Consider the following 27,243-nt stretch of genomic DNA (forward strand, 5'->3'; position numbering starts at 1 on the left):
TCCTCCCTTAAAGAGGGCACGTATTGCGGTGAGACCTGGAAAACCAACACCCTATGTTGTGGGTGGTTACGATTGGTCAGCCACAACACCCAATTGGTAGGGCCCTCATAACTGGGTGCAATCTGGCCAATGGGATGCAGTCCAAACGGTTTGAGGGACCTATTTATATCCATGCATGTGACCCAGAGCTTCTTCTTTCGGCGCGTGCATTCGCAACACCCTCCCACCTCTCCCTACTTTTAGGGCTTTGCGCTTGACCTTGCTATGCTGCCGTGTGTCGTCTGTCGTTGGGACAGGGGCACGGCAGGAATTTTCCCCACTTGGCTGATTGGCTGTTGCCATTTGGGTTTCGCCTGCCACGTAGCAAATCATCACAACTTGTAAGGTTGCGGATAGGCTCTGGTTCAGGTGATAGGGATGGGAGATGGCTTTTGTCATCCCTATGTGAAGGGTATTCCCTTAAAGGAAACCAGGGACTCGATGGTTTGGTCAACCAGTATGTTTCCGAGCACAATTCAAAGTGTTGGTGTTGACCTTTAAAGCCCTAAACGGCCTCCGCCCAGTATACCTGAAGGAGTGTCTCCACCTCCATTGTTCTGCCCGGACGCTGAGGTCCAGTGCCAAGGGCCTTCTGGTGGTTCCCTCACTGTGAGAAGCAAAGCTACAGGGGACTAGGCAGAGGGCCTTCTCGGTAGTGGCGCCCGCCCTGTGGAACGCCCTCCCATCAGATGTCAAAGAGATAAACAACTACCTGACATTTAGAAGACAGCTGAAGGCAGTACTGTTCAGGGAGGTTTTTAATGTGTGGCATTTTAATGTATTTTTAATCTTTGTTGGAAGCCGCCAGGGGTGGCTGGGGAGATGGGTGGGGTACAAATATAATCATCATCATCATCATCATCAACCCCTGAGAGGGGGTTGTGCCCGTGCCTGAGTCCAGGGGGACATTTGGGCGGCGGAGATAGCCTGTTCCCGGCTTTCCGCTTATCCAGGTGTTCACCCTTGGCTGACCGATGCTGGAACCCTGGGTCAGCGCTATCTGCATGGCAGGGAGCTAGTCGAACCAGAGCCTATGCAACCATTCACTTTCTGTAATCAATAAAGTTGTGGCCTAAATTCTGCCAAAAAACGAAATTTGAGTCATATGTGAATTTATTTAGGGGGGAGGTTTCTGGGTCTAAACACACAAAGACCGCTGCCTGAAACCCTGGTGAAAACAATCTCCAGCCATTGCTGCAGCCGCTGTATTATTAGATCCAGTCAAATACCCTTTTCTGTCTCTCCCATTCCACATACTGCCTGCCCCTTCACTTTGGCTTCTGTCACAGTGTTCCAATGTGCCAGAAGCGGTTGAGTCATGCTGGCCACTTGACCTGGAACACTATCTGTGGTCAAACGCCAGCTCCCTCAGCCTGAAAGCGAGATGAGCACCACAACTCCATAGTATCCTTTGACTGGACTTAACTGTCCAGCGATCCTTTACCTTTTACCTTTACCTATCTTTTGTGTACAAATAAATGGGGTTGATTCATTACCTTGTTATTTTAGACCTCTGGTAAGGGAACCTAATATGCAGGAACAGGAGAGTAAAAGCAAGTTAAGAAACCCCAGTTTGGTCCAAGGTGCAAAGGACATAATTCTCATGAACATGGTGAGCAATGTGTTGACGTGCCAGGCAGTGTCTCCTTGTTATTCAGGTAAACAGCAGTTGTGGGCTAGTACATTGGCCAGTTTCTCTCTCCTTCAGCATCAGCATGACATCACAATGGCCTTTGTCTCTCCTTCTGGTTGGACACATCTGTGTGGGAACACAGTGGCCAGTTTTTCTCCCTCAGGTGGCTAGCATGGGCCACAGTGGGCATCCCCTGTCCTTCAGGCAGGGAGCATTATCTTGTGGGGAGAGGCATTCATTCGTCTTCATTCCTCTTCCACTCAGGCCTGCAGTAGCATGTGGGCAGAATATTTATTTCTCTTGTGGAAGCTGCCAAAAGCAGCACAATCTCTTTCTCAGTGAGGTGGGCTAAGTTGGGAGCAGATGGTGGACCCTGTATGTTCTTCTCTTAGTGAGGTGGTCAGCAGAAGTATGAGTGACATGGTTATCTCACCAAAACGGGCAGCAGCATGCGGACAGAGAAGCAGCAGGCAAGGCAAAGAGCAGGCAAGTAGGCAATCCATCTATTACAGGGCCTCTCTGCTTACAGAAAGTGGCCGTGGGTGGTGCTGTGGTCTAAGCCCCTGAGCTTTTGGGGCTTGCCAATCTGAAGGTCAGCAGTTCAAATCTCCATGACAGAGTTAGATTTCATTGCTCGGTCCCTGCTCCTGCCAACTTAGCAGTTCGAAAATTTGCCAGTGCAACTAGATAAATAGGTACCACTTTGGCAGGAAGTTAAACAGCATTTCCATGCACTCTGGATTCTGTCACGGTGTTCCGGTGTACCAGAAGCATTTAGTTATGCTGGCCACATGTCCTGGGAAGCTGTCTGTGGACAAACGCCAGCTCCCACTGTCTGAAAAGTGAGATGAGTGCCGCAACCCCATAGTCGCCTTTGACTGAACTTAACCATCCAGGGGTCCTTTACCTTTCTTACCGTTTAGGTTTCTATAATACAGCGGGTAGAACTGTGGTCTAAACCACAGATTCTAGGGCTTGCCAATCAGAAGGTCGGTAGTTTGTATCCCCGTGACGGGGTGAGCTCCTGTTGCTCGGTCCCAGCTCCTGCCAAACTTAGCAGTTCAAAAGCAGGCCAAAGTGGAAGTAGATAAATAGGTACCGCTCTGGCGGAAAGGTGAACGGTGTTTCCGTGTGCTGCTCTGATTCACCAGAAGCGGCTTAGTCATGCTGGCCACATGACCTGGAAGCTGTACGCCGGCTCCCTCGGCCAGTAAAGCAAGATGAGCGCCACAACCTCAGAGTTGGTCACGACTGGACCTAATGGTCAGGGTTACCTTTACCTTTAATACAGTGACATGGTGTAATGTTTTCAGTTTGCAGGGAAATATCAAATCTGTTTTTTTATCCGTCTTCACTGTGATATTTTTTATTATTTATATTTTTAAAGAAAAGGTTATGAGGAGACATTGGTCTTCTTTTGTGTATGAAATGGAAGCTCTCTCCGTCAGGTTGATCTGCCAATTAACTTGCTATCTTAAATATCTTGCTTTCTAAATTCTGAGGATGGTGTCTGTGTGAATACCATCTAACACTCCCCATTTATCCAGATATTTTTAATCTGCCCTCCCAGGCTCTCGAGATCACATCATCACATAGTTTCGTTATGAAAATAGCCCTGTTTTCATCAATAGCCTACGCAGAAGTCGTCCCTCCAACACTGAACAACGCCAGTTATGCAAAGCCATTGGGAAAATGCAAAGTAGAAGGAATTAATAATATCACCTGAACTAGTACTCCCTGCTGACTTTGAAGTGTGAGATTTGATTACTTCGGTCTCACCCTGCATAGCTGGCATTGTAATGAATGATCATAACATTACCCAGACTTGGCTAGAAGACCAGCCAAAATCTATTGACGTCAATCTTGCATCCATTGACATCAACAAGAAATCCTCGGCCAACATATGCAGGAAGAACATTAGTAATCTCCTGCAGGTCTGAAGAAGGTTCACTGTTCATCAGGATGAAGGGCAAAGGCTGGAGGAAAACAATAAAATGAGTATCCTTCCATTAAGACATAGCATACCTCTGTAAAACCATACTAAATATACTAGACCAGCCTTTCTCATCCTGGTATACACCAGACGATTTGGACTACAACAACCATTAGCACCAGTCTGCAAAGCTGTGTTGGGTGGAGCTGATGGGAGTTGTAGTCTGAAACTTATGGAGGGCACCAGTTTCGCAAAAGCTGCACTACATGTATTATAAATATGAGTGTCAGCCTTGCAGAAAAGCTTGGGCTCATTTAGGGCTGGCAGAAAGGATGACATTCCTAGTGCAAGAGGAATAATGGTTTGGCATGCCCTTTGAATATTGAAGGAAACCGTCAAGACCTGACACTCTCTCTTGGCAGAGAAAACATCTATGAAATGCAGTATTGCTGGTCAAGCGGCAGATCGTTCTCTTTTGTCATCTTTTTCTGTACTTTTGGTTTATTCTTGTTTTCTTTATCCAGCCCACCTTTCAATATTTGATTCTTGCTGAGAGGCCTTCTGGCTGTAAGCCAGAGAATTAGGCTGTATGGGAACTTGAAATTCACATTTTTAAGTTTCGTGGAGAAAGGGTAAGATAATAAATATGGAATATCAGCTCTCCTGGTTATACCTTCTTTCTTCCTGGGTTTGCAGTGAGCAGTTGCCTGCCTCTGTTAAACTGTGGAGTTTCCTCCCACCAGATGTAGAGATGGGCACAAGCTTTAAAATAGGATCAAAGACTTTCCTTTTTCAAAAGGTCTTCCACATGAAAACCACGGGATGGATCTGCCTGAGATTTGGCACGCTTAGTCTACTCTGAAGGGACTTCTGTGCCTGAAAATTGCATCCACTTATACGAAAGTCGAGAAAAGGATACATTCCACATTATAGTCAACAGGGGTGAAAGAGCACTTCGGATCTAACAGATCAAATTTGGGCCTGAATAATGCAAGTTAACAATTATCTCCCACCAACTGCTCAAACTTGTTTGTGGGGAGGTTACATTAACCATTGATTTCTTAAGTATATGCTTGAAATGACACTACAAACTCAATGTAATGTTTTTGTGGGGATTGTATTATATAACTAGACTTGTACTCAGTTACTCTTTATTATTTGGGGAAATCACAATTTTATTGGAAGGGGGGAACGTATTGAATCAGAATGACACAGAGCAGAACCAAAACAGGTTAGGCTGCCTCCAAACACTACACACCTCTAGCTTTACAGAGGGTGGTGAACACAGCGCATGATATCATGGGCTGCCCTTGAGCCCGCTAGATGACATCGCAAGGGATCGTTGCCTTAGGAGCGCGAGGAAAATTTTCAGGGACGATTCACACCCCGGCCAGCACCTCTTTAATCTTCTACCCTCGGGCAGGAGATATAGAAGTATAATCAGTCGTGTCAACAGGCTAAAAAACAGTTTCTGTCCGTGGGCTGTTAGGCTGCTGAACGGAAAATAATATAGAGCAACTGACTTTCGGGGTTGGTGTGTTATGTGACAAGCACACAGAGTGCAATGAGATTGAGTGTTTGTGTGGGGAGGGTAAAGGTAAAGGTAAAGGGACCCCTGACCATTAGGTCCAGGCTTGGCCCCCTCTGGGATTGCGGCGCTCATCTTGCTTTATTGGCCGAAGGAGCAGCTTCCGGATCATGTGGCCAGCATGACTAAGCCGCTTCTGGCGAACCAGAGCAGCGCACGGAAACACCGTTTACTTTCCCGCCGGAGTGATACCTATTTATCTACTTGCGTTTTGACGTGCTTTCGAACTGCTAGGTTGGCAGGAGCAGGGACCGAGCAATGGGAGCTCACCCCGTCGTGGAGATTCGAATCGCCAACCTTCTGATCGGCAAGCCCAAGAGACTCAGTGGTTTAGACCACAGTGCCACACACATCCCAGAAACCTAAAGAATCCTGTGGCATATCAAAGATGATAATATTTTTGGCACCACACCACATCAACTGCTAAGATTAAGCAATCTTCCAATAATTCCTAACAAGACTTAATGACAGAAATATAAGAATGTAAACCAAATAGCAACAAAAACAATATATCTACACCAAAACAAATGTTGCCCCCCAAGCAATACTCCTAAATACGACTATCCACAAATCCAGATTCCAAACACAAAGTCACTTCTACCCAGTGGCGTAGTGTGGGGGGTGCCAGGGGTGCCGGCCGCACCGGGCGCAACTTCGGGGGGGGGGCGCTCGCTGCCTCCGGAGTCGCCGAAGAGCCTTGGGCGCAGGCTGTAGCAGAGCCCCATGTCTCGTGGAACCGACGAGCTGGCAGCGGCTCTCAGCGCTCGCCGCGGTCCCCGCACGTCAGGGCCGCGGAGGGCGCGCCAGGCAGCCCCTCCTCACCGACGGGCAGCGTTCGCCTGCGGGGCTTGGCCAGCGCGCTGGGCTGGCCGCGTGGAGCCGCCGAGGAGCTGCCACCGCCTGCCATGCCGCCCTGGCTGCTTCAACTGCGTCCGACAGCCGGCTCGAGGCTCCTTCCGGCCGGGTCTCCCGACGGGGCGCTGCGGGCGGAGGCTCCGGCACCAAGCGCCACGCCGCCCAGGCTCGGGTCGCTGTCTGGACGCGCGCAGCTCGCCAAACGCGCCATCGACGGCGCTCTAGTGCCTGCGCGCCAAGACCGCCCACCCGCCCCGACGGGGCCCCCCCACCCGCGCCGGAGGCCGGCCGACGCACTGGCCCCAGAGCCGCCCCCTCCCCGCGCCAGAAAGAAGCCACGTCAGGACTAGCCGGGCCGGGGAGGGAGACCGAGAAGGCTGCGCCGCAACGCCCAAAGACGCGCGTCTTGGCGCAAAGGGGCCCGCGGCACCCAGACGCGGAAGGGACCCTCTCCCTCTCCCCAGTGTGGTGTAGTGGTTAAGAGCGGTAGTCACGTAATCTGGGAAACCGGGTTCGTGTCTCCGCTCCTCCACATGCAGCTGCTGGGTGACCTTGGGCCAGTCACACTTCTCTGAAGTCTCTCAGCCCCACTCACCTCACAGAGTGTGTGTTGTGGGGGAGGAAGGGAAAGGAGAATGTTAGCCGCTTTGAGACTCCTGAAGGGGAGTGAAAGGCGGGATATCAAATCCAAACTCTTCTTCTTCTTCTTCCCCCTGACCCGCCACTGAACTGCAATTTCCAGCTCCCTTGGCAAATCCCAGTCCCCAATCCCCAAGATGCTTTATTTGAGGCAGGGTCCTTTAATTGCAAAAACAACACCACGGAGGGCAGTAGTCACCACGAAGTTTGCCCCAGAGTAGAGCCGTCAGTATTAATGACCATGGTTAGGTGTTAGGGGGCGCAAATTACTTGCCTTGCCCCGGGTTAGGGGGCGCAAATTACTTGCCTTGCCCCGGGTGCTGATAACCCACGCTACGCCGCTGCTTCTACCAGATCTTTCAGAAACAGTCACACAACACCATGGGTAGGCAAACTAAGGCCCGGGGGCCAGGTCCGGCCCAATCACCTTCTAAATCCGGCCTGCGGACAGTCCAGGAATCAGTGTGTTTTTACATGAGTAGAATGTGTGCTTTTATTTAAAATGAATCTCTGTGTTATTTGTGGGGCATAGGAATTCGTTCATTCTCTCCCCCCCACAAGGTCTGAGGGACAGTGGACCAGCCCCCTGTTGAACCCTGCACAACACGAATGCTTTTCACAGAATGATCTAGGGAAGTCTGATATGACTATAGTGCTCTTCACTTTAGATTAAAGGGTTATTCTCTCTCTTTCTCTCAGACAAAAAAAGCGAGGTATAAACAAACAAACAAACAAACAAACAAATATATAATGATGATGATGATAATGATATTCTTAAAAATGAAGAATTTTGCTTCCTCAAATTCCTCCCCCCTTTAAAAAATTTAATTGTAATAATAATTTTATTATTTATACGCCACCCATCTGACTGGATTGCCCCAGCCATTCTGGGCGGCTCCCAACAAAATATTAAAAACACAATAAAACCTCAAACGTTAAAAGCTTCAGGTGTCTTCTAAAAGTTGGATAGTTGTTTATTTCCTTGACATCTGATGGGAGGGCATTCCACAGGGCAGGTGCCACTACCGAGAAGGCCCTCTGCCTGGCTCCCTGTAACCTCACTTCTTGCGGGGAGGGAACTGCTAGAAGGCCCTCGGAGCTTTTAAAGGTGAGAATACTTTGGGAAAGGCCATTGCTCAGGGCTGCAACATCTGTCTTGCATATAGAAAGTCCCAGGTTCAGTTCCTGGTGTCTTCAGATAAGGGTGAGAAAGGCTTCTTTCTGAAACTCTGGAGAGCTGCTGTCAATCAGTGTAGACATTATTGAGTTGGATGGGTTGGATATGTGTGGACGCTCAGAGGATGACCTCCAAACCATCCTAAATATCTTTGCAGAAGCTTACAAAAAACTTGGCCGGTCGCTCAGCATCCAAAAAACCAAAGTGCTGCACCAACAAGTACAAAATAACCCCTTTGCAGCACCACAAATCCAACTCGATGGTGTAACGTTGGAAAATGTTGATCACTTCTCCTACCTAGGCAGTTATCTTTCCACAAGGGTCAACATTGATGCCAAAATCCAGCATCGCCTGAGCTCTGCGAGTGCGGCTTTCTCCCGGTCTCTATTCTGAACTTAAAAATGGAAAGCGTAATGCTGGTGGTCAACAAAAGAGGTTTAAAGACTGTCTCAAAGCAAATCTAAAAAAATGTAGTATAAACACCGACAACTGGGGAACACTGGCCTGCGAGCGTTCCAGTTGGAGAACAGCCTTGACCATGGGCTTTGAAGACACTCGAACTCAGAACGCAAGGGAGAAACGTGCTAAAAGGAAGGCATGCTTGGCAAATCCACACCGTGATCAACTCCCAGAAACCAATGTCCCCACTGTGGAAGGACGTGTGGATCCAGAACTGGCCTCCACAGTCACTTACGGACTCAGTATTAAAACTGTGTTTATGGAAGACAATCTTACTTGGCTACAAGTGATCACCAAAGAATGGCAGATTCTAATGTTCCCGTGTTGACAAATCACAAACACCAGGAATGAAATATAATGTTGCCATGCAGACAATATTGATCAATGCACTTCTGAAAATTAAAATAGGAATGTAATTTGGGTAGTTCCTGGCATTTTCGTCTGCTGTATGTGAGTTTTCCAGGAATGGGCAATAGTTCCCATATCACGCCCAGTGAGATGTGATCATTGTTCTCATTGATTCTTTTTAAAGAGTTGTGTTTTTTTAAATATTAATGGGAGTTGAAGCAGACTTGCTTTTCCCTTGCTGAATAACATCAGTGGCTGATGTGAGAGATGAAAACCACAGACGTTTGGTTGGTGCCCTAGAGGATGAATGACTTACCCATTCCAGAGCATGAACTTGAATTTGTCATATGTTTGGATCTGGAAAAAAAATATTGTATTTTGTGCTGCTGCCAGCATAGGAACATAGGAAGTTGCCTTGCACTGAGTCAGACGGTTGTTCGGCGTTAATAATGGTTGTTCCATTATGTTCCGCATTGTCTGCACCAGAAGTCTTCAACCTCTTGAGACCAGGGACCCATATTTAGGCCAAACAAGCTTTTAAACACCCACCCACTGCCATGGACTGGTTGGATGCAGAGGACTGATGGAAGGAATCCGCTGGGGAACCGGCAAGGGAAGAAGGCCTTCAGAGGCTGGGGAATGGTGATTAGATTATAAGTGGTCAGAGGGAGAAGCCTGGGAAGTTGAGGTGGCAAAAACTTCAAATCAAACACATTGATTCATAAGTTGATTTCCCACCCTCACCTCCACAGTGTTTTTACTCACACCTTTTCTACTGCTTACCCTCCACCAGGGCCAGGGCTTTTTCAGTGATGGCTCCAACCTGGTGGAAGAAGAAGAAGAAGAAGAGTAGTAGTAGTAGTAGTAGTAGTAGTTTGGATTTGATATCCCGCTTTATCACTACCTGAAGGAGTCTCAAAGCGGCTAACATTCTCCTTTCCCTTCCTCCCCCACAACAAACACTCTGTGAGGTGAGTTACAGATAGGTAGCCGTGTTGGTCTGCCATAGTCAAAATAAAAAAAATTCCTTCCAGTAGCACCTTAAAGACCAACTAAGTTAGTTCTTGGTATGAGCTTTCGTGTGCATGCACATTTCTTCAGATGTGTATCTGAAGAAGTGTGCATGCACACGAAAGCTCATACCAAGAACTAACTTAGTTGGTCTTTAAGGTGCTACTGGAAGGAATTTTTTTATTTTGTCTGTGAGGTGAGTGAGGCTGAGAGACTTCAGAGAAGTGTGACTGGCCCAAGGTCACCCAGCAGCTGCATGTGGAGGAGCGGAGACGCGAACCCGGTTCACCAGATTACGAATCTACCGCTCTTAACCACTACACCACAATGGCTCTCTGGAATGCTCTGTCCCAGGAGACTATTTATTGATTACATGGGGGGAAATTATGTGCACTTGAAAATGTTGGCAGCATTAAGATAAATTTAACACTGTAAAGTTTTGATGGATGTAATAATGGAATACTGAATGGTTTTAGTTTATGTAAAATATGAGGTTCTAGTACTTTCGCCACCTCATGAGAAGAGAAGGCTCCCTGGAAAAGACCCTGATGTTGGGAAAGATGGAGGGCACAAGGAGAAGGGGACGACAGAGGATGAGATGGTTGGACAGTGTTCTCGAAGCTACCAGAATGAGTTTGACCAAGCCCCAGGAGACAGTGGAAGACAGGAGTGCCTGGCGTGCTCTGGTCCATGGGGTCACGAAGAGTTGGACACAACTAAACGACTAAACAACAACAATAAAATATGCAGGGATTTATGATATGCAAAATGAACCATGGAAAGAGAAGAAAGGAAGTCATTGATGTTTTAAGGATGTTTAAATGAGTGTTCTAAATTGTAAAACAGAAAATGTAACAAAAATTACACACACACACACACAGAGAGAGAGAGAGAGAGAGGGAGACAGCAACCTATTACTATTTTTATTCCATATCTCGAGTTCTGAGAAGGAGAACCAATGTTGTCTGAGAAGTCTTTGCTCTCGGTGGAATATGTTATTGTTGTTGTTTAGTCGTTTAGTTGTGTCCGACTCTTCGTGACCCCCTGGACCAGAGCATGCCAGGCACTCCTGTCTTCCACTGCCTCCTGCAGTTTGGTCAAACTCATGCTGGTAGCTTTGAGAACACTGTCCAACCATCTCATCCTCTGTCATCCCCTTCTCCTTGTGCCCTCCATCTTTCCCAACATCAGGGTCTTTTCCAGGGAATCTTCTCTTCTCATGAGGTGGCCAAAGTATTGGAGTCTCAGCTTCAGGATCTGTCCTTCCAGTGAGCACTCAGGGCTGATTTCCTTAAGAATGGATAGGTTTGATCTTCTTGCAGTCTATGGGACTCTCAAGAGTCTCCTCCAGCACCATAATTGAAAAGCATCTATTCTTCCGCGATCAGCCTTCTTTATGGTCCAGCTCTCACTTCCATACATTCGGTGGAATATAATTCTCCCCAAACTCTGCTCTCATAGAAGAGTTGCAGACTCAGGAAGAGAACACATGGCTGATCCCTTCCCCCATCTCAAGTAAAGGACTGCGGCAAGGCAGTCGCTCCAGAATTTGCAGCAACGTTGTTTTCCCACTAGATGGCAAGCGAAGTGTTTGGAAACTCTTTCAGACTGGCAGCCGGTGGAAAACAGCTGGGGTGTGGGAAAAATCTATTTGATTTCTTTTTTTTAAAAAGAAACTTAGCTAGAAAAAGAAAAAGTCAACTTGAGCTCAGACGTAAATAATATCCCAAATGTGAAAGGGAGCAGCAAAGAATAGCTTGGCAAAAATAAACCACAACTACCCTACCATACTAATTTTACATATTCGTTTGAAGCATTTCTCTCTGCTGCTTTCTGACACGGGTTCAAACCGGCTTACCACAACAGTATATTATATACGTCTACACACAGCAAATAAAAATACGATAAACAGTTATAAGAATGTTAAGCAGCCAGTTAAAGTAAACTTTGTCCAGAGAGAAGTGCCAGTAGCCTGAGGTAAAAGTTAGAGCGGTCGTTCCACATTGACAGGGCCTGCTGATAATAGCTGTGACCCAACAGATTGGGCGATATCCCATGTTTTTCATACTTGGAATAGCACCATTGGAATCACTGGACTTTTAGTCACTTAAGCCCATTCTTTTCAATGGGTCTGCTCCCAACGTGACTTACTCACTCAGTCGCGCACAATCTGGTGTGGATGAATGCAGCCAGCAGAGTGTGATTGAAACATACTTTGAGATACACAACTGCCTCCTTCTCCTAGGACTTAACTCTGAACTGGAACGAGCCTCTGGGAGTCTTTGGGTAGGCAAGCCATACCTTGACCCCAGATGATCCGTCATCCACTGGCTGGTGGTCTGCCAACTGTCGTAAGGATAGGGCAACATTCAGCTGCCTTATGTCTTCTTTTGATAATTTTCAGGTAGCAGTGGAATAAACACAGGCTTTGCAGGGTTAAGTAGATGGTCAGCTTCCAAAGGAAGCTTTTTCTCCTTGGCTGAGAACACGAATCTGAAGGTGCCTTTCTGGCCTTTGAAGTGGAGGCCTCCTGGCTTGTTCCTCATGGGCGAACGGCTGCCAGCTTCCTGCAGCTGCTGCACCTGCTGCCTCCTTTCTCTTACGCATGCACAGGTAAGTCTAGTTCTCGCTGCACCTGGGCTGGACTGCTTCCGGCTGCAAGTGGAGTTAAATGATTAAACGACCTTGCGTCAAAAATGATTGAAAACTAGGAGGTCAGGCAGAAGAACTGGGCTAGAAATCTGATCTCTGACATGCCAGCTTTCTAATCGTGTGGAGGGAAGGTTTTCAATATGTAGGGTCAGGAATCGTGCGAGCTCCCTGCTTGCAGTCTGAAGAGGTGCTTCTCAGACACAAGTTGACTTCCATGGAGAGTCCTAGGCTACAGCCACCTCCAGGTTTTCACTGCATATAAGCTTAGGGCCATAAACTCAGTAGCACAGAGCGCATGGCCAAAGGTCCCAGCTTCAGTCCCCGGAATCTCCAGACAGAGATGGAAAAGGCTCCTGACCGAAATTCAGCCATTGCAGACAACACTTAAGATAGGCCAGGGGTCTGCATTTGGCACAGGGAGGGATGCAATTTACACCTCACATGTTGCATTCCTTGGAACTGTGATTTCTAGGTTTCGCAAGGGCTGGTGATTCGTGGTGGAATTGGTGCCAGGTGACTGAACTTTCCACTCCACGAACCTTTAGTTTTATTTTATCAACAGTGGCAGACCATGCCCTGTTTTGTGAACTTCGGCTTCATTTATTTATTTCTAGGAATTTTTTAAAAGGAAGCAGCAACAAGCATCCTTCGAGAGTGGACTCTCCTTTGAGCTCCGCTGGAAATGCGAAGAGGTGCAGGAAGACAGCACCACCACTGTTTCCCTGTGGTAAGTCATGATGATGATGATGATGATGATGATGATGATTATTATTGAATTTGTGTTCCTCCCTATACCCACAAGTCTTGCCCTCCCCGTCGGTTATGCTAGTGGATATCACACACAGAAAAGAAGGAATGTATGTACAGCCCAGGGTAGCCAATCCGGCCTCCTCCAGATGTTGATGGACTACAACTCCCATCAGCCCCAGCTAGCATGGCCAACGTCCAGGAATGATGGGAGTGGTAGTCCAGCAACATCCAGGTTGACTACCCTTGGCATGGCAAAATGAAGACACTTGCACACTTTCAGCAATTGGCCTGAAAGGTTCTCAATCTGGTCTTCCGTCCTTCTTCCATCCTCCAAGCCCTCAAGGAGCCAAGGAGAAGAGCAGTCAAGGAGAGGCCCCCGTCTTCTCATTGCTGCCCTGGCCTTCTTTATAACCTAGCAGCCCCACACATTTTCTTTTCTGGGGTAATACATATTTTCTCCACGTGCTGCCACCCATTTTGCCAAGGCCACTGCCGTTAACGACTTTCACGCGCAGCAAACCCATCGTGCGAGGGAGGCTCAAGCACACTTCCCAGTTCAAAAGCCCTCAAAGATATTCCTTGCTCTCATAAGCACATGGTGCCGCTTTGGGTGAGTCCAGAGAAGAAGACATTTCGTGATGTCAAAACCCGACAGGAATTGGGTTGACTTTGGAGATGGTCTCTATCAACACTTGCAGAGAATCATAAATATTCTCATGTGCGTGAAAACCACAAAAGACTTCCTTTCTTTCCACAGCGCTTGTCAATATAAAGTGTTGTTGCAGCTCTTAACAACTGTGGCAGAGGTGAAAAATCCATTCTCTCACCCCAAAACAAACAGGGATCTGAGCTAAGGTTGAAAGACAATGTTGAGGCCAAGGCAAGGGTTGAAAACCAAGGCCATATCCAAACATCCACTGGATCACACCAACTGAGGGTTGCCAGCTATCCCATCACCAGCTCAGAACCAGGAATCGGAGGACAGGCTCATGGACTCGCCTTCCTTGTGACTGCATTGATACTGCTTACCTAGATGGTTGGGTGGCAGCAAGATTCGTGCTGTGTGGGCACGTTGGCAGGAAAGTTGGGTTGGCTCTGCCAGTATGCCCATGCAGCCCCAACTTTGCTGCCACCCTGTCCTGACTCTGCAGCAGCAGCCAGGTGGAGTTGTCAAGGAGGGCAGCTTTCTGGCGTGGTCCTACCACCCTGGGCTGCTCCTGCCCCCAACCATCAATGTGGTGTGTTGGTCAGGCAGGTGCTACAGGATGGAGGATGCCCTACATTCTTTGCTTCACTGGCTCATTCAGTTGCAAGCAAGTCAACAGGCCGGTTGGACTGGGTGGAGGAGAGCCTTAAAATGAGTGGGGGGCGGGGAAGTTGAGCTAGCACCTTGCAAGGGGGTTTGCTTCATGGACAGGACCAAGTGTTTCTGGGCAGAGGAGGAGTTAGAGTGGGCCTAGAGAAGGGAGAAGGGAGTGGGGTGGGGTAGAAAGCGATAGGTCTGGATCCAATGTGATCAACGGCCCTGTGCGAAAGGAAGCCTCCTCTGCATGGCTCATAGCTCCCCCAAGACTTTTGAATTGCAGGGTAGGTCAAGAAGCCCAGGCTAGCTGCAGACCTTCCTGCAGGTGCTCATACCTCCTAACTCAGGCATAGGCATACTCGGCCCTCCAGATGTTTTGGGACTACAACTCCCATCACCCCTAGCTAACAGGACCAGTGGTCAGGGAAGGTGGGAGTTGTAGTCCCAAAACATCTGAGGGGCGAGTTTGCCTATGCCTGTCCTAACTAAAGGCTGACCATTATGGGCTTCCAGTCAGTCTTTCAGAAAGTGCTTGGGAGGAAGGGAAAGGAGAATGTTAGCCGCTTTGAGACTCCTTTGGGTAGTGATAAAGCGGAATAGCAAATCCAAACTCTTTTTCTTGTTCTTCTCCAGCTGGCCTTCCCAAAGCCAGCTGGCCAAGAAGGTTGGACCTTGGCTGCTTATGCAAAGAGCCATCTTAACTGTGAGCAGGAAAATCCTCCTTGGTGCTGCTGCTGCTGCTCCCAGTTCTTCTTTTGAGGTGGTGGTGGGCTTCTAGGAATGCCAGAGGAACCTTGTTGGATCAGACCACCCAGTTTCCAACAGCATCCTGCCAAACGCCTTCAGGGAAGCCCACCAGCAAGCAGTCCTCCATTAAGGCGAATGAAGTGCTGCCCCACGCACCTCCACCTGCCCCCATCTGCCTGCCTCCTTACAACCAGCCAGGGGTTGGTTGTCCCTGTCATTGGCTCCTGCTGACTCTCCTATCTTCTAGTCACCAAGTGGGCACCAACCACCCTGGCAAGCAAGGCAACAGGTAACAGCGCCCCCTGCTGCCCAGCTCCCACCCGCACACTCCCAGCAACTTTTATCCAGAGCCGCAGCGCTCCTTGAACCCTGGAGGCTCTCAGTTCAGGACAGCCCTGTTGGATCAGAACCTGCATTCCGCTCCAAATTCCTGTTTTGAGCAGCGCCCAACCGGGAAGACCAGCCTTCTCCAGCTAAGTGCTCCCCCCTCCCCGTACTCCCATTCGGGGTGGGGATAGACTGCCCCTGAGTCTGGAGGCTCCATGGAGTTGCCATGATCTCTGCCTGCCTGCCTGCCTTCCCCGGTTCCGCGCGTCCTCCTCTTGTCCCTCCGCTCCAAAAGGCGCTCTCTCGCGCCTCCCTCTCCCGCTTTTGTGTCGCCGCGTCGTTGCGGTCTCTGGCTGCCGCGCAGGTACCGAGGCTCTCCCAGCGCAACGGGACTGGCGGAGAGGCGGAGGCCCAGCCGCCAGCTGGCTTCCCGAGCGCCCTTCGCCTCCAGCAAGTGCAAAGCAGCCAGCGCCTCCCTCCGCTGGCCCAGGATCTTCTTTCTCTCTCTGCGCCGCGCTCCCTCTACCCCACCCGCCTCGCACCCCTTCTCCAGGTGGGGAGGATGCCGAGAGAAGCCGGGCGGGAGAGCGCAGAGGCGGGAGGCGGAGGAGAAGGGGCGCCTTGCCCGCTTGCAGGTGGCCCTGGGCCAAGGCGACCCCGAGGGAGCCCGGCCCTCCCCTCCGATGACCTCGTAAGGAACCTGCCCAGCGACTGGGAGGGAGCGAGGGAGAGACCCGGAGGTTCGTCGCGCTGCTGGTGCCGCTGCCGCCGCCGCCACACAACCCATCGGTGGGGAGGGAAAGACAGAAAGAGAGAGACACAGAGAGGAGAAGGAGATCAAGGACCTGAGACGCATCCTTGGGCATCTGTCTGGGCAGTCTGATCCAGGGGAGAGGGGAAGAGAGGAGAGGGGTGGGGGGAAGGTGGCGGCGGCGAGACGGAGGAGGGGGGGGGAAGGAGGGGTTGTTGCTGATGATCGGAAGTTGCTGACAACCGGGCAGCACCTTCTCCTCTCTCCAAAGGCGGAGAGACAGAGTGAGTGAGTGAGACAGAGAGAGAGACGCGCACACACACACATACAGGCGCGCGCGCGCAGCAGACACACCACACACAGGCGCGCGCGCGCTCCCTCACTCGCATCCAGCGAGCCCGGAGGAGGAGGAGGAGGAGGAGAGACGGGGTGGGGGGGGGGAAGAGGAGAGCTGATGTCTAAGGGAGTCACTCGGAGGAGGCAAAGCAGCCGGGCGCTCAACTTCTCCGCCTTGCTGCTCAGCGCCAAGCGCCACCGCTGGAAACCGGACGCCGCCGCCGCCGCCGGACTTGACAAGACGGGACCCTCCTTCCTCCCATGGCCAGGCTGCGGCTCGAGGTTTGACCGCTCGGCCGCTCCCGGGAAGCCACTGGACCTCGCCGCCGCCTCCGTCGCCGCGCTCAGCGATGTATTATTCCCTGCTCTCCGCCTGCACTTGCCTGTAAGGATCACGCTGACATTGCCCCGCTTGGCGCATTTCTTCACCAAACCCCCCTCCCCGCCACCGGCTTTTTCTTTCTTTCTTTTTAAAGTGTCACTTCGGGATCTTTTTTATCTCTCCCCCGCCCCCTGTGACACCCTCCCCTTCCCCAAAAAGAGAGTTTCCTCGCCCCAATATTGGATATCTTAACTGCGCTCTTTCTCCAACAAAACCACCGGCGCGCGCGCGTTGATTGTCTTTTGGTGAACTTTCCATCGCATCCTTCTGATCTTTTGTTGCCTTTCTCTTCTCCCTCTCCCCAGATGTTTACACTTCCTGCTGCTGTGCATCCAGGTACAGGTGAGTGATCCTCCCCCTCGCAAACCTCTTCCCCTGTTTGCTTCTTTCTCTCTCCGCCCCCACCCCCCGGCCCCGTCACTTTTACGAGCCAGTTTATTATAGCTGTAGAGAGAGAATCCACTTGCTCTCCAAACCGGCATCTCCCGCCTTGCCGAACTTTCCAGCTCAGACAGAGCCAGAGCGAGAGAGTGTACTTCATCCACCGGATGAATCAAACGGTCCTCAACTCCAAGGATTCCCTCTGATCAGACCCTCCCCCCCACCCCACCCCAACGCCTGTTCCCAAATGGCTGTTCCTGCTGCAGATGCCAGGAGCCCTGCATTAAGAAGGTATTCTCTGGAGCGCATTACTCTGGCTAATGATGTGAGGAGGAGATGTTGGCCTCCGCTTTGCAAAAAATGTTGACTGATGCACTTGAAGGGCACGGGCAGGAGGTTCTGCTCTTGGAGCTCTCTGGCTCTCAGGAGGACTTGGAAAAGGAAAGAAAATAGATCCCATGCTTTGAAGACGCGTGAGATCCTTCATCTAACGTGGAGAGCCTCCCCTCTCCTTTAGGAGAAACGCGCCCGGATCCAACTGGGTTGGTGGCGGGGAGGAATTAGGAAAGGAACTCTTTGCAACTTGGAGATGCCTCTCCAAACATCTAACTCTCTGTCTGATTATACTATAGTGAAACTGGCGTGGTGTTGGGTTGGAGTGGATCGCATGGTTTTCCATGACATTCTACCGTTTTTTTGCAAGGAAGGTGGGAGGCGGCGGGAAGGAGGTGGGAAAGAAGCGAGCGAGAAAAGAAGGATTTCTGGTGCGTAGCTGGAGCTGGTGTCGAGGCAGCACGTGCGTCCGGAGACAGACCCGCCCGCGATCTTGAATATTTCAGAGTTGGCAAGGCAGGTGCTCCGTCTCGCGCTCTCGCCTTGGCTTCGCCGCGCTTCGCTGTTTGTTGCTTTGGGCAAGCTTCCCGCGCGCGTCGTAAGGAGCCACAATGCAGCAGGGGCCCCAGGCGCCCTACAACACCTCTCCCTCCAACCTGCTTCCCCCCTTTCTTTTCTCTCCGCCGGCGCCCTCACCTTCTTCCCAAGGTCGCTCGCTCCAGCCGCCTCGCTCCTCTCGCTCGCTCTCTCTCTCCGCCCGGAATGCACCTGTTTGCCAGGGTTTCTGTTGCGGTTGTTTCATGTTGGGTAGGAACTGATCCTGTACAAACGGATTAAAGCCTCTGAAATCCGAGCCTTCTCCGAAAGCCAAGCGCCGAGAGCCGTGCCATAGCCTTACCTCCTTTGAAAAAAAGAGAAGTCTTTAAAAATCCCCAACCCAGCAAGAGAGAGAGAGACTAGGAAAAAACAACAAGGAAAGGGGGACTCAGAAGGACTGGGAGAGAGAAAAAGACTCCGAAATCTTCAGCTGTAAATTACTTTGCGGTTGGAAGAAAAAGGCGTTTGCTCACAGCGAAACGGGCACCCTTGGCAGAGACAGACAGACACAGGGCGGGAGGGAGAGAGAGAAAGCCCCCTTCTTTCCTCACCCTCCCCATTTGTGCAGTAACTGAAGTTAATCAACTCCTATCCCACCCCCTTATCTGTCCCGCTCCCCACCGCGCTCCCATCCCCTCGTTGCTTTTAGGGAATCAGAAGACTTTTGGCGTGCTGCCTCTAAAGCACTTGCTAAAAAATCCGATCTCTTACTTCAGCAGCAGCAGCCTTTAAAAAACACACAAAAACTTTGGGAAGTTATTGGCATCTATACAGTTGCAGCTCTCAGGCTTTCCAAAGCAATAAAATAATGAAGTAGAAGAAGAAGAAGAAGGGAGAAAGAGAGAGAGAGAAAATACTTTCTGTACTCTCCCACTATTAGAACCATACTTCACTTTAGTGCTGATTATGCAACATTTCTTGTGCTCCGGGGGGAATCTGACAGCAGGATTTGCTGCAGAGCGAAAGAAGTGGCTTGTAAGAGGCTCTTCTCCTTGTGCCATCAGCGCACAGGGTGCTTCACAGCCTAAAGATGAAAAGAAGGGTCTCTGCCCCGAGGAGATTGCAATCTAAAAAAAAATAAAAATGACGCAGGGGACGCAACGGGCGAGCGATGTCAGGTGCAGAGCAGGTGGGCGTGGCTTGGTCGGAGCAACAGGGGGGGGGGGCAATTAGACCCACGGGACGGGATGGAGGTTCTGTGCCGCTCCAATAGAGGAAGACTGAGGAGAGGTTAAAGCAGAGAAGAGTATGTGCCCTTCAGTTTCAGGATGCAATCTTGCACCCGCTCACATGGGAAGTGATCCCCATTGAACTGAATGGGGTGAAGCTTGGCTTTATTTCACCCAGTTTGGCACCCATGGGTGTAGCCAGGATTTTTGTTGGGGGGGGCAGGCCTTTTGTTGGCGGCGGCGGCGGGGTTTGGAGCCTGTTAGTGATGTATTTTTATTGTTGTTTTTTTTTGGGGGGGTGGCAGCTGCCCCTCCCTGCCCCCCCGCTTCACCCATGTTGGCACCCCCAAGTCCATTTTGGGTACACACTCCGGGGGCTTCACTTGGGGCAAAAAACCTGGCCAGCCCACACCCACCCTAGCTCCGTCTCGGGGTTTAATTCCTATGTAAAGTTGCGCTGTGGGTTAAACCACAGAGCCTAGGACTTGCCGATCAGAAGGTCAGCAGTTCAAATCCCCACAATGGGGTGAGCTCCCGTTGCTCAGTCCCTGCTCATGCCAACCTAGCAGTTTGAAAGCATGTCAAAGTGCAAGTAGATAAATAGGTACCACTCCGGCGGGAAGGTAAACGGCGTTTCCATGCGCTGCTCTGGTTCACCAGAAGCGGCTTAGTCATGCTGGCCACATGACCCAGAAGCTGTACGCCGGCTCCCTCAGCCATAAAGCAAGATGAGCGCCACAACTCCAGAGTCGGCCACGACTGGACCTAATGGTCAGGGGTCCCTTTACCCTTTACCTTTAAAGTTACATTGTCACATGCTTACCGGCACAGTCCTTTGCATGCTTCCTCAAAAGCAGGTCCCCTTGAGTTTTGTTGGTGGCTTAGTCCAGGCATGGGCAAATTCGGCCTCCAGCTGTTTTGGGACTACAACTCCCATCATCCCTAGCTAACAGGACCAGTGGTCAGGGATGATGGGAGTTGTAGTCCCAAAACATCTGGAGGGCCGAGTTTGCCTATGCCTAGCTTAGTCCCACAAGTAATATGTGCAATAGGATTGTGGTGTTAGGCTTAGTTTTAGCAGGCAGTGAGGACTGAGGAGTGGGGGCAAAGTTAAGCCAGAGTCTTTAAAAATGTGTTTATTAAGGATGGGTTTGAAGGGAATGGGGAGGGGAAAAAACTGTTGTATGTGTGCTGCTCCGAGCCCATGGGATAGCGTGGGATATATATCAATCAATCAATCAATCAATCAATCAATCAATGATAAATAAAGGTGATGTCTTCCTCTTCCTCCAATCTGCTGGGTGGGCCTTTGTAGAGAGGGTCCATTAATATGGGTACCACAGCACAAAGCCAAACTCTTGATTAGTTATCTTCAGGACTTTCAAGCGCATGTGTACAGTGTTAATAAAAATATATATGAAAAGGTGCACACACAGGGAGTTTTCGTTCATTGACCACTTTGCTATCCAGCGCGTCTGGATTGATTTGGGCTGGATTACATGTGTGGAGCTTGAATGAGAGAAAAAGAGTGGGAGAGAGAGGAGGATTAGAAGCTTTTGATTATAATGATCATCTTTGGTAGGAGTTAACCTTTGGCTTTCATTTAAAGCATTACTTAGGCTTAATATTTATTTAGAGGAAATTGTTGCCTTTAGAATGGATTCAGTCCTGCAAGTCTGCTCCCACCAAATTTAAATATTCAGGCAAAGGATTTCAGCCCACTCATTGCATGTTACTTGGCGGTTTAGGAATTAAACTTTCCCAACATTTTAGGAGGGTTGGCATCAGTTAGCTGTTGCAGTTTTTATCATGGCTGGGATTTGTCATTGTTAACCTGCGGAAAGCCCTCCCTGTCTTTACCAAATATACCAGGTGAGCAAATGACAATAGACCTAATTCAGTGGGGAATTCTCCTGTGCGTGCCACACCCAATGGAAAGGAACACAGTAGACCGGGTTCAGGGATATCTGCCTGAAAAGAAGTGGTGGTGGGGGCATCCTTCCTCAGACTAAGGCACTAGGATAACCAGGTGAGATGGCCTTATTGTAACTCACTCTATGTGGGGCTGCCCTTGAGACTGACCCAGAAACTCCAGCGGGTGCAGAATGCCGCTGCGGGACTCCTTACGGGGTCCTCGCTGTGGGATCACATTCACCCGGTGCTATACCAGCTGCACTGGCTCTTGGTGGAGTACAGGATCAGGTTTAAGGTGCTGGTTTTAACCTTTAAAGTCCTATGCGGCCTAGGACCCTCATACCTATGGGACCACCTCTCCTAGTATGTCCCACGGAGGACCTTATGGTCTTCAAATAAAAACATCTTGGAAGTCCTGGGCCACAGGGAGGTTAGGCTGGCCTCAACCAGAGCCTGGGCTTTTTCGGCCGTGGCCCCGATCTGGTGGAACGCTCTGTCACAAGAGACTAGGGCCCTGCGGGACTTGACATCTTTCCGCAGGGCCTGCAAGATAGAGCTGTTCCACCAGGCCTTTGGCCAAGGCACAGTCTGACCCCCTCCTTTTGTAATCCTCACAGAACTCTAGCCCAATGGTTGCCATTAATTTGACTCTGGATTGATTTTAGAATGAATTGATTTTAGAATGTATTTCAATTAATTGATTGTGATTTTATGTAAACTGTGCTATTTTTACTGTTGTTAGCCGCTCTGAGCCTGGGCTTATAAATAAGCCCAGGCTCAGAGCGGCTAAGCCCAGGATATAAATGAAATTTTATTATTTTATTATTATTATTGGAGAATCCGCAGGAACACTAAGCGCGCCAGTTGCTTTGCTGAAATGACAAATGCTGCTTAAAATGTAAACCTTGCAAACGTTTTTTGCTCCTGTGTCAAAGCAGCAGTACAGTGGTACCTCGGGTTAAGTACTTAATTCTTTCCGGAGGTCCGTACTTAACCTGAAACTGTTCTTAACCTGAAGCACCACTTTAGCTAATGGGGCCTCCTGTTGCTGCCGTGCCACCAGAGCACGATTTCTGTTCTCAGCCTGAAGCAAAGTTCTTAACCTGAAGCACTATTTCTGGGTTAGCGGAGTCTGTAACCTGAAGCATATGTAACCTGAGGTACCACTGTAGTGAAGGTGCTCTCAGGGACAGCTTGCTCCACAACATTTCATGCTGAGGAAAGACTCTGTGTTGTGACTCTGTGTGTAAGGCATCGGGGTGAGGTGGCCTTGGGCAGCGCTGTAGGTAAACCGTTTTTGGAAGCCGTTGCAGAGCAGCAATGGTGCTCCTTTCAGTGCCTGGTTGTGGCTGTTCCATGGCCAGCAGATACATGTGGCTTTCTCTACCAGACAGGGGGCCATGTTATGGCAGTGGTAGAGGAGAGGGCAGGCTAGCAGCAGTGGACAAATTAATAGCAGTGGCAGGTGGGCAGTGGGGTGAATCCACTCCACCGTTGCTTGAAAAAAGAGGCTCCTCTTTTCTCATGGAACGGCTTTCCCTGGAGGGCAGCCCAAGCTATCCCACCCCACTCTGAGGACCAGTCTAGACTAGCATCCTTTTTCCAGCCATGGCCAGCCAGGTTTTTCCAGAAAGCCCACAAGAAGGCAGAAGCTTGCAGCTGTTACCCTATGGTGCTACTCCAGTGTTGCTTTAAGCTTCTAACTGTGATAACAGTTACGCCGTCTGGAATGCTCCTCTGAATGGTTTCATGTTCTATAATTAGAGGGGTGGAGTCAAGGAAGGAATTAACTCATAACTATGCTCTGTGTGAAGCAGAATCACAGAGGCCTTCCTTCACCCATCCCTTTGTAGAGTTGAGAGGCAAGTAAAAGTGGTACCCATGGGCATCAGAGAAGAGGTTGAGCAAAAAGGTCAGGCTAGGGGACCCTGATTCAAATCCAACTCGTCTAAGTTCACTGGGTGACCCTGGACCAGTGACTATCTCTCAGCTTAACCCACCTGAGAGAGTGGTTGTTTTGATTAAAAGAGGGAAGTGAGCGTGAGGAACAAATGGTCAATCATCTTGAGCTCCTTGGAAGGAAAGACAGAGGATAAGAGTACCGGATGAAAAACAATGTAAGTTAGACATGCATTCATGCAGTGGAAACAAGGTCAGCATTAAGCGTAGCTAGAACGTTGCTTTGTACATCTTGACACTGAAAGCCATAATTAATTCTCTTCCAGTTGGGTTGAAAGGGTGGGGGGAGATTAGAAAAGAGCCACATAATTGGCTGTGCTTGCTGCAATGATGAGATAAGGGATGGCTTTGACCCTGCAGTTTCATCACTCTCCTCATATCCTCAGTGCTTGGTCCAGCAGTCCTAGAACACGCAGCAAGAGAACTTAACTTAGGTAGCCCTGGTGAAGTCTTGACACGACCTGCATCTAGATCTGCAATTAGATCTCTTGTGGGATTTCCACAGCCATTAGACATTCTTTCTGGTACTAGAAGCCAGGCGCCAAGCATACAGGCCTTGCCATCATTCTATGGTGAGCGTTCACCATCATGTTGTCTTAGCCAGAGTCTCTTAGCCATTTCCAGGACTCTTGATATTATGCGAACAGTAAAATATGTTATGAGGTGTTTTTTTGTTGTCGCAAGACGTCATTCTCCTTGCCCTCTGAGACTGACTCATTGTTTGCTGTTCTTTGGCATGTTGTCAGCCGTTTTGAGCATGGTTACAACTGTGGAAAGGTGTCTCACAAGTAAAATTATGTATGTTGCACAGGGTGAAGGTGAATGTGAGGTGTGGTGGGCAGGGGGTCAGGAGCCTTAATCTGTGCCAGGGCTGGAGTCAACACTCAAGTAATAAGCCAGTGAAGTTAACTCTTTATTCAAGTAAACCAAAACACAGCCCATGCCTAGTGGTCTCAGCAACCCACCCTGGTAGGTCTTGCCCCAATGACACAGTTGCGAGGACTGAAGGTCCCCGCCTTCTCACCCCGCTCCCGGAATTTCTCCACACAGTTTGAAACTGTGTCTCTGCACAACTAATCTCTGTTCTGCTCTTTTCATTTCTCTGTGCATTCTTGGAGACTGGGGGGGGGGGGAGGGGAGCTGTTTGCAGCAGGAGGGGGAGACTCCCTTGATCTCAACTTTCTGACTCCCCTCCTCTCCTGCCTCCACTTCTGCCTCTGATTCTGGACTGCTCTCTGCCAGAGAGTCTTCCTGCTCACTAACCCTTGTTTCCCCTCCAGCTTCTGACACCTCCTTCCCCCAGACCTCTCTCATCGTTGCCCCCCCACAACTCCCCTGGCTCTGAGCTTTCTCCCCCTGGTGGTTCCCTAGTGGGTTCCCCTGCTGGTGCCTCTTCTGAATCCAGTCTGTCCATGACAACTGGTTCCTGTTGGCTGAAGTCCTTATTGCTCTGACACTGGGTGATCCCAACGGCATAAATGGAGATATTTCAGCCCCTCTCCCTTCAGGCTGCTACAGAGAAGAGAAGAGAATTATGGCACTGGAAGGGCCTTGAATTGAATCACCCTAGAGTTCCCTCTCTCTCCTATGACCCTATATCCATGGCAGGGAACCTGTGACCCTTCAAGAGAGTGTCTTGTTGGACACCAGTTCTTATCAGTCCTGGCCTACATAGCCAGGGGGCAGGGATGATGGTTTGGGGGAAAATTATGTGACCAGACTTCCTTCCAGTAATTCGCTTTTCTTCTCTTTTCAAAAATAATAAGTTGGATTCTTTATTCCATCAGTCCCACTTGAGCTTGGATGCTGGTGCCAAATCCCTGGGAATGTCCATTGGGGGTGGTCTGAGAAAGAACAGTCCTGCTTCACTTGGCAGTGTCTAGGCCTCAGCTGGAGAATGGTGTTCCATTTTGATCACCACTTTCCACGAAGGCTGTGGAAATAGAAGAGATGGCTCTGCGGACAGGAGAAACACAAAGACTTCCAGCAGGCAAGGCATGTATCAGACCAGGCTAAGCAGGTCTAGAGAAGACAACAGAAGGCAAAGAGGTGCAACCTCACTTTCAGCTTCTTAAGGCTGCTATAGAGAAGATAAGAGAATAATTGTGCCACAGGAAAAGGACCTGGGTAGAATAATACTCTCTTCTACGATCCTTTGTCAGGGAGAGAGAACATGTGGCTCTCCCTAACTTGTTAGACTCCAGTTACAGATAGGTAGCCGTGTTGGTCTGCCATAGTCAAAATAAAAAAATTCCTTCCAGTAGCACCTTAAAGACCAACTAAGTTAGTTCTTGGTATGAGCTTTCGTGTGCATGCACACTTCTGTGCATGCACCGTGTATCTGAAGAAGTGTGCATGCACACGAAAGCTCATACCAAGAACTAACTTAGTTGGTCTTTAAGGTGCTACTGGAAGGAATTTTTTTATTTTGTTAGACTCCAGTAATACTGGGAAGAGGGCCTGTCCTGTGTGCAACATATGAGGATGTCTTGAAAAATGAGGGAGAACTCTAGTATTTTCTCTCTCCTGCATGTGTTTTGTGCAATTAGGCAGGATACAATGGCAATGTTGTTGGAGACAGAGACCCTCATGGGTGGATTGGTGAAAGGGCTGACAAAGGGCAGTGCCATCTTCCATCTGGCAAACACCCTTGTTTCGCTTGCTGGTTTGTCTCCCCTGCTCTCCTGCATCAGTTGTTCGTATCGCTAGAGCGGCTGGTTTTGGTTTTCGTCAGACGTAGCAGCGGGAACGACGGTTGCACATCCAGCCAGACGGATGATTTAGCCTGCCCGAACAGCTGCATGCTGGACAGAGCAAAGAGTGTGAGTGAGCAAAGATCAGCTTGTCTTCTTGCAGCCTTTGGGACTTCTGCGTGTGGGGATGGGCCAAAGGCCATATTCCGTTAAGTAATTCCAACAGCAAATGCTTTGCGAGAGGGAAGAGCTTATCCCAGCCACATGCTGAAAGAGATGGCTTTGTAGGTTCTGTCGAGTTCCATGTGCAAAGCAGATAGGAGCATGTGTTTGAAGAGAGAAGGAGCCTCCTAATTGACTCTGGGACAAAAAGCGCTTCTTGTTTTGGCTGAGGATATTCTTGGTCTGGGACGCGAGTGGCACTGTGGGTTAAACCACTGAGCCTAGGACTTGCCGATCAGAAGTTCAGCGGTTCGAATCCCCGCGGTGGGGTGAGCTCCCGTTGCTCAGTCCCTGCTCCTGCCAACCTAGCAGTTCGAAAGCACATCAGAGTGCAAGTAGATAAATAGGTACCGCTCTGGCGGGAAGGTAAACGGCGTTTCCGTTCACTGCTCTGGTTCGCCAGAAGTGGCTTAGTCATGCTGGCCACATGACCCGGAAGCTGTACGCCGGATCCCTTGGCCAATAAAGTGAGATGAGCACCGCAGTCCTAGAGTCGGCCACGACTGGACCTAATGGTCAGGGGTCCCTTTACCTTTATTCCTGGTCTAGAACAATTAAGAACTTAGGAAGAACCCCTCTTCTCTCACAGTGGCCAACGAGATGCTCATGGGAAGTCTGCAAGCAGGGCTTGAAGGCAACAGCCCTCTCCGCACTTGTGTTCCCCAGCAACGGATAATCAGAGGCATTCTTCCTCTGACTGTCGAGGGAGAACGTACAGTAGCCTCCAGGGGTAGCTAGGTCATTGAAAACCTTATCCTCCATGAATTTGTTTAATGGCCCTTTAAAGGTCCAGCTCCAAGGGCCTTCTGGCGTTTCCCTCACAGAGAGAAGTGAGGTTACAGGAAACCAGACAGAGGGCCTTCTCGGTGGTGGCGCGCGCCCTGTGGAACGCCCTCCAATCAGATGTCAAGGAAATAAACAACTATCTGACTTTTAGAAGACATCTGAAGGCAGCCCTGTTTAGGGAAGTTTTTAATGCTTGATGTTTTATTGTGTTTTTAATATTCTGTTGGAAGCTGCCCAGGGTGGCAGATAAAGGTAAAGG

At 49.7% G+C, this 27,243-nt stretch overlaps 1 protein-coding gene across 6 annotated transcripts in view; it reads left to right on the forward strand.

Moving 5' to 3' along the window:
• Positions 1 to 27,243, forward strand: part of FGF18 (fibroblast growth factor 18) — a 248,047-nt gene that overhangs the window by 92,195 nt on the left and 128,609 nt on the right. The window contains exons 1-2 of one of the 6 annotated variants that reach the window (XM_082216516.1): positions 12,957 to 13,061; positions 17,236 to 17,272. The exons of 2 other annotated variants lie outside the window; for them this stretch is intronic. Coding sequence is in view for 3 of the 4 variants with exons in the window: in XM_082216518.1 (XP_082072644.1) it covers positions 2,036 to 2,158 (123 nt within the window). In the remaining variant the exon portion in view is untranslated. Of the gene's footprint in view, positions 1 to 1,801; positions 2,159 to 12,956; positions 13,062 to 16,638; positions 16,934 to 17,235; positions 17,273 to 25,814; positions 26,106 to 27,243 lie in introns of those variants that run through there. 3 more of the 6 variants (XM_082216521.1, XM_082216518.1, XM_082216522.1) reach the window with 3 other exon arrangements.

Source organism: Podarcis vaucheri, assembly GCF_965113315.1.
Source record: "Podarcis vaucheri genome assembly, chromosome: 3".
Taxonomy (NCBI): Eukaryota; Metazoa; Chordata; class Lepidosauria; order Squamata; family Lacertidae; genus Podarcis; species Podarcis vaucheri.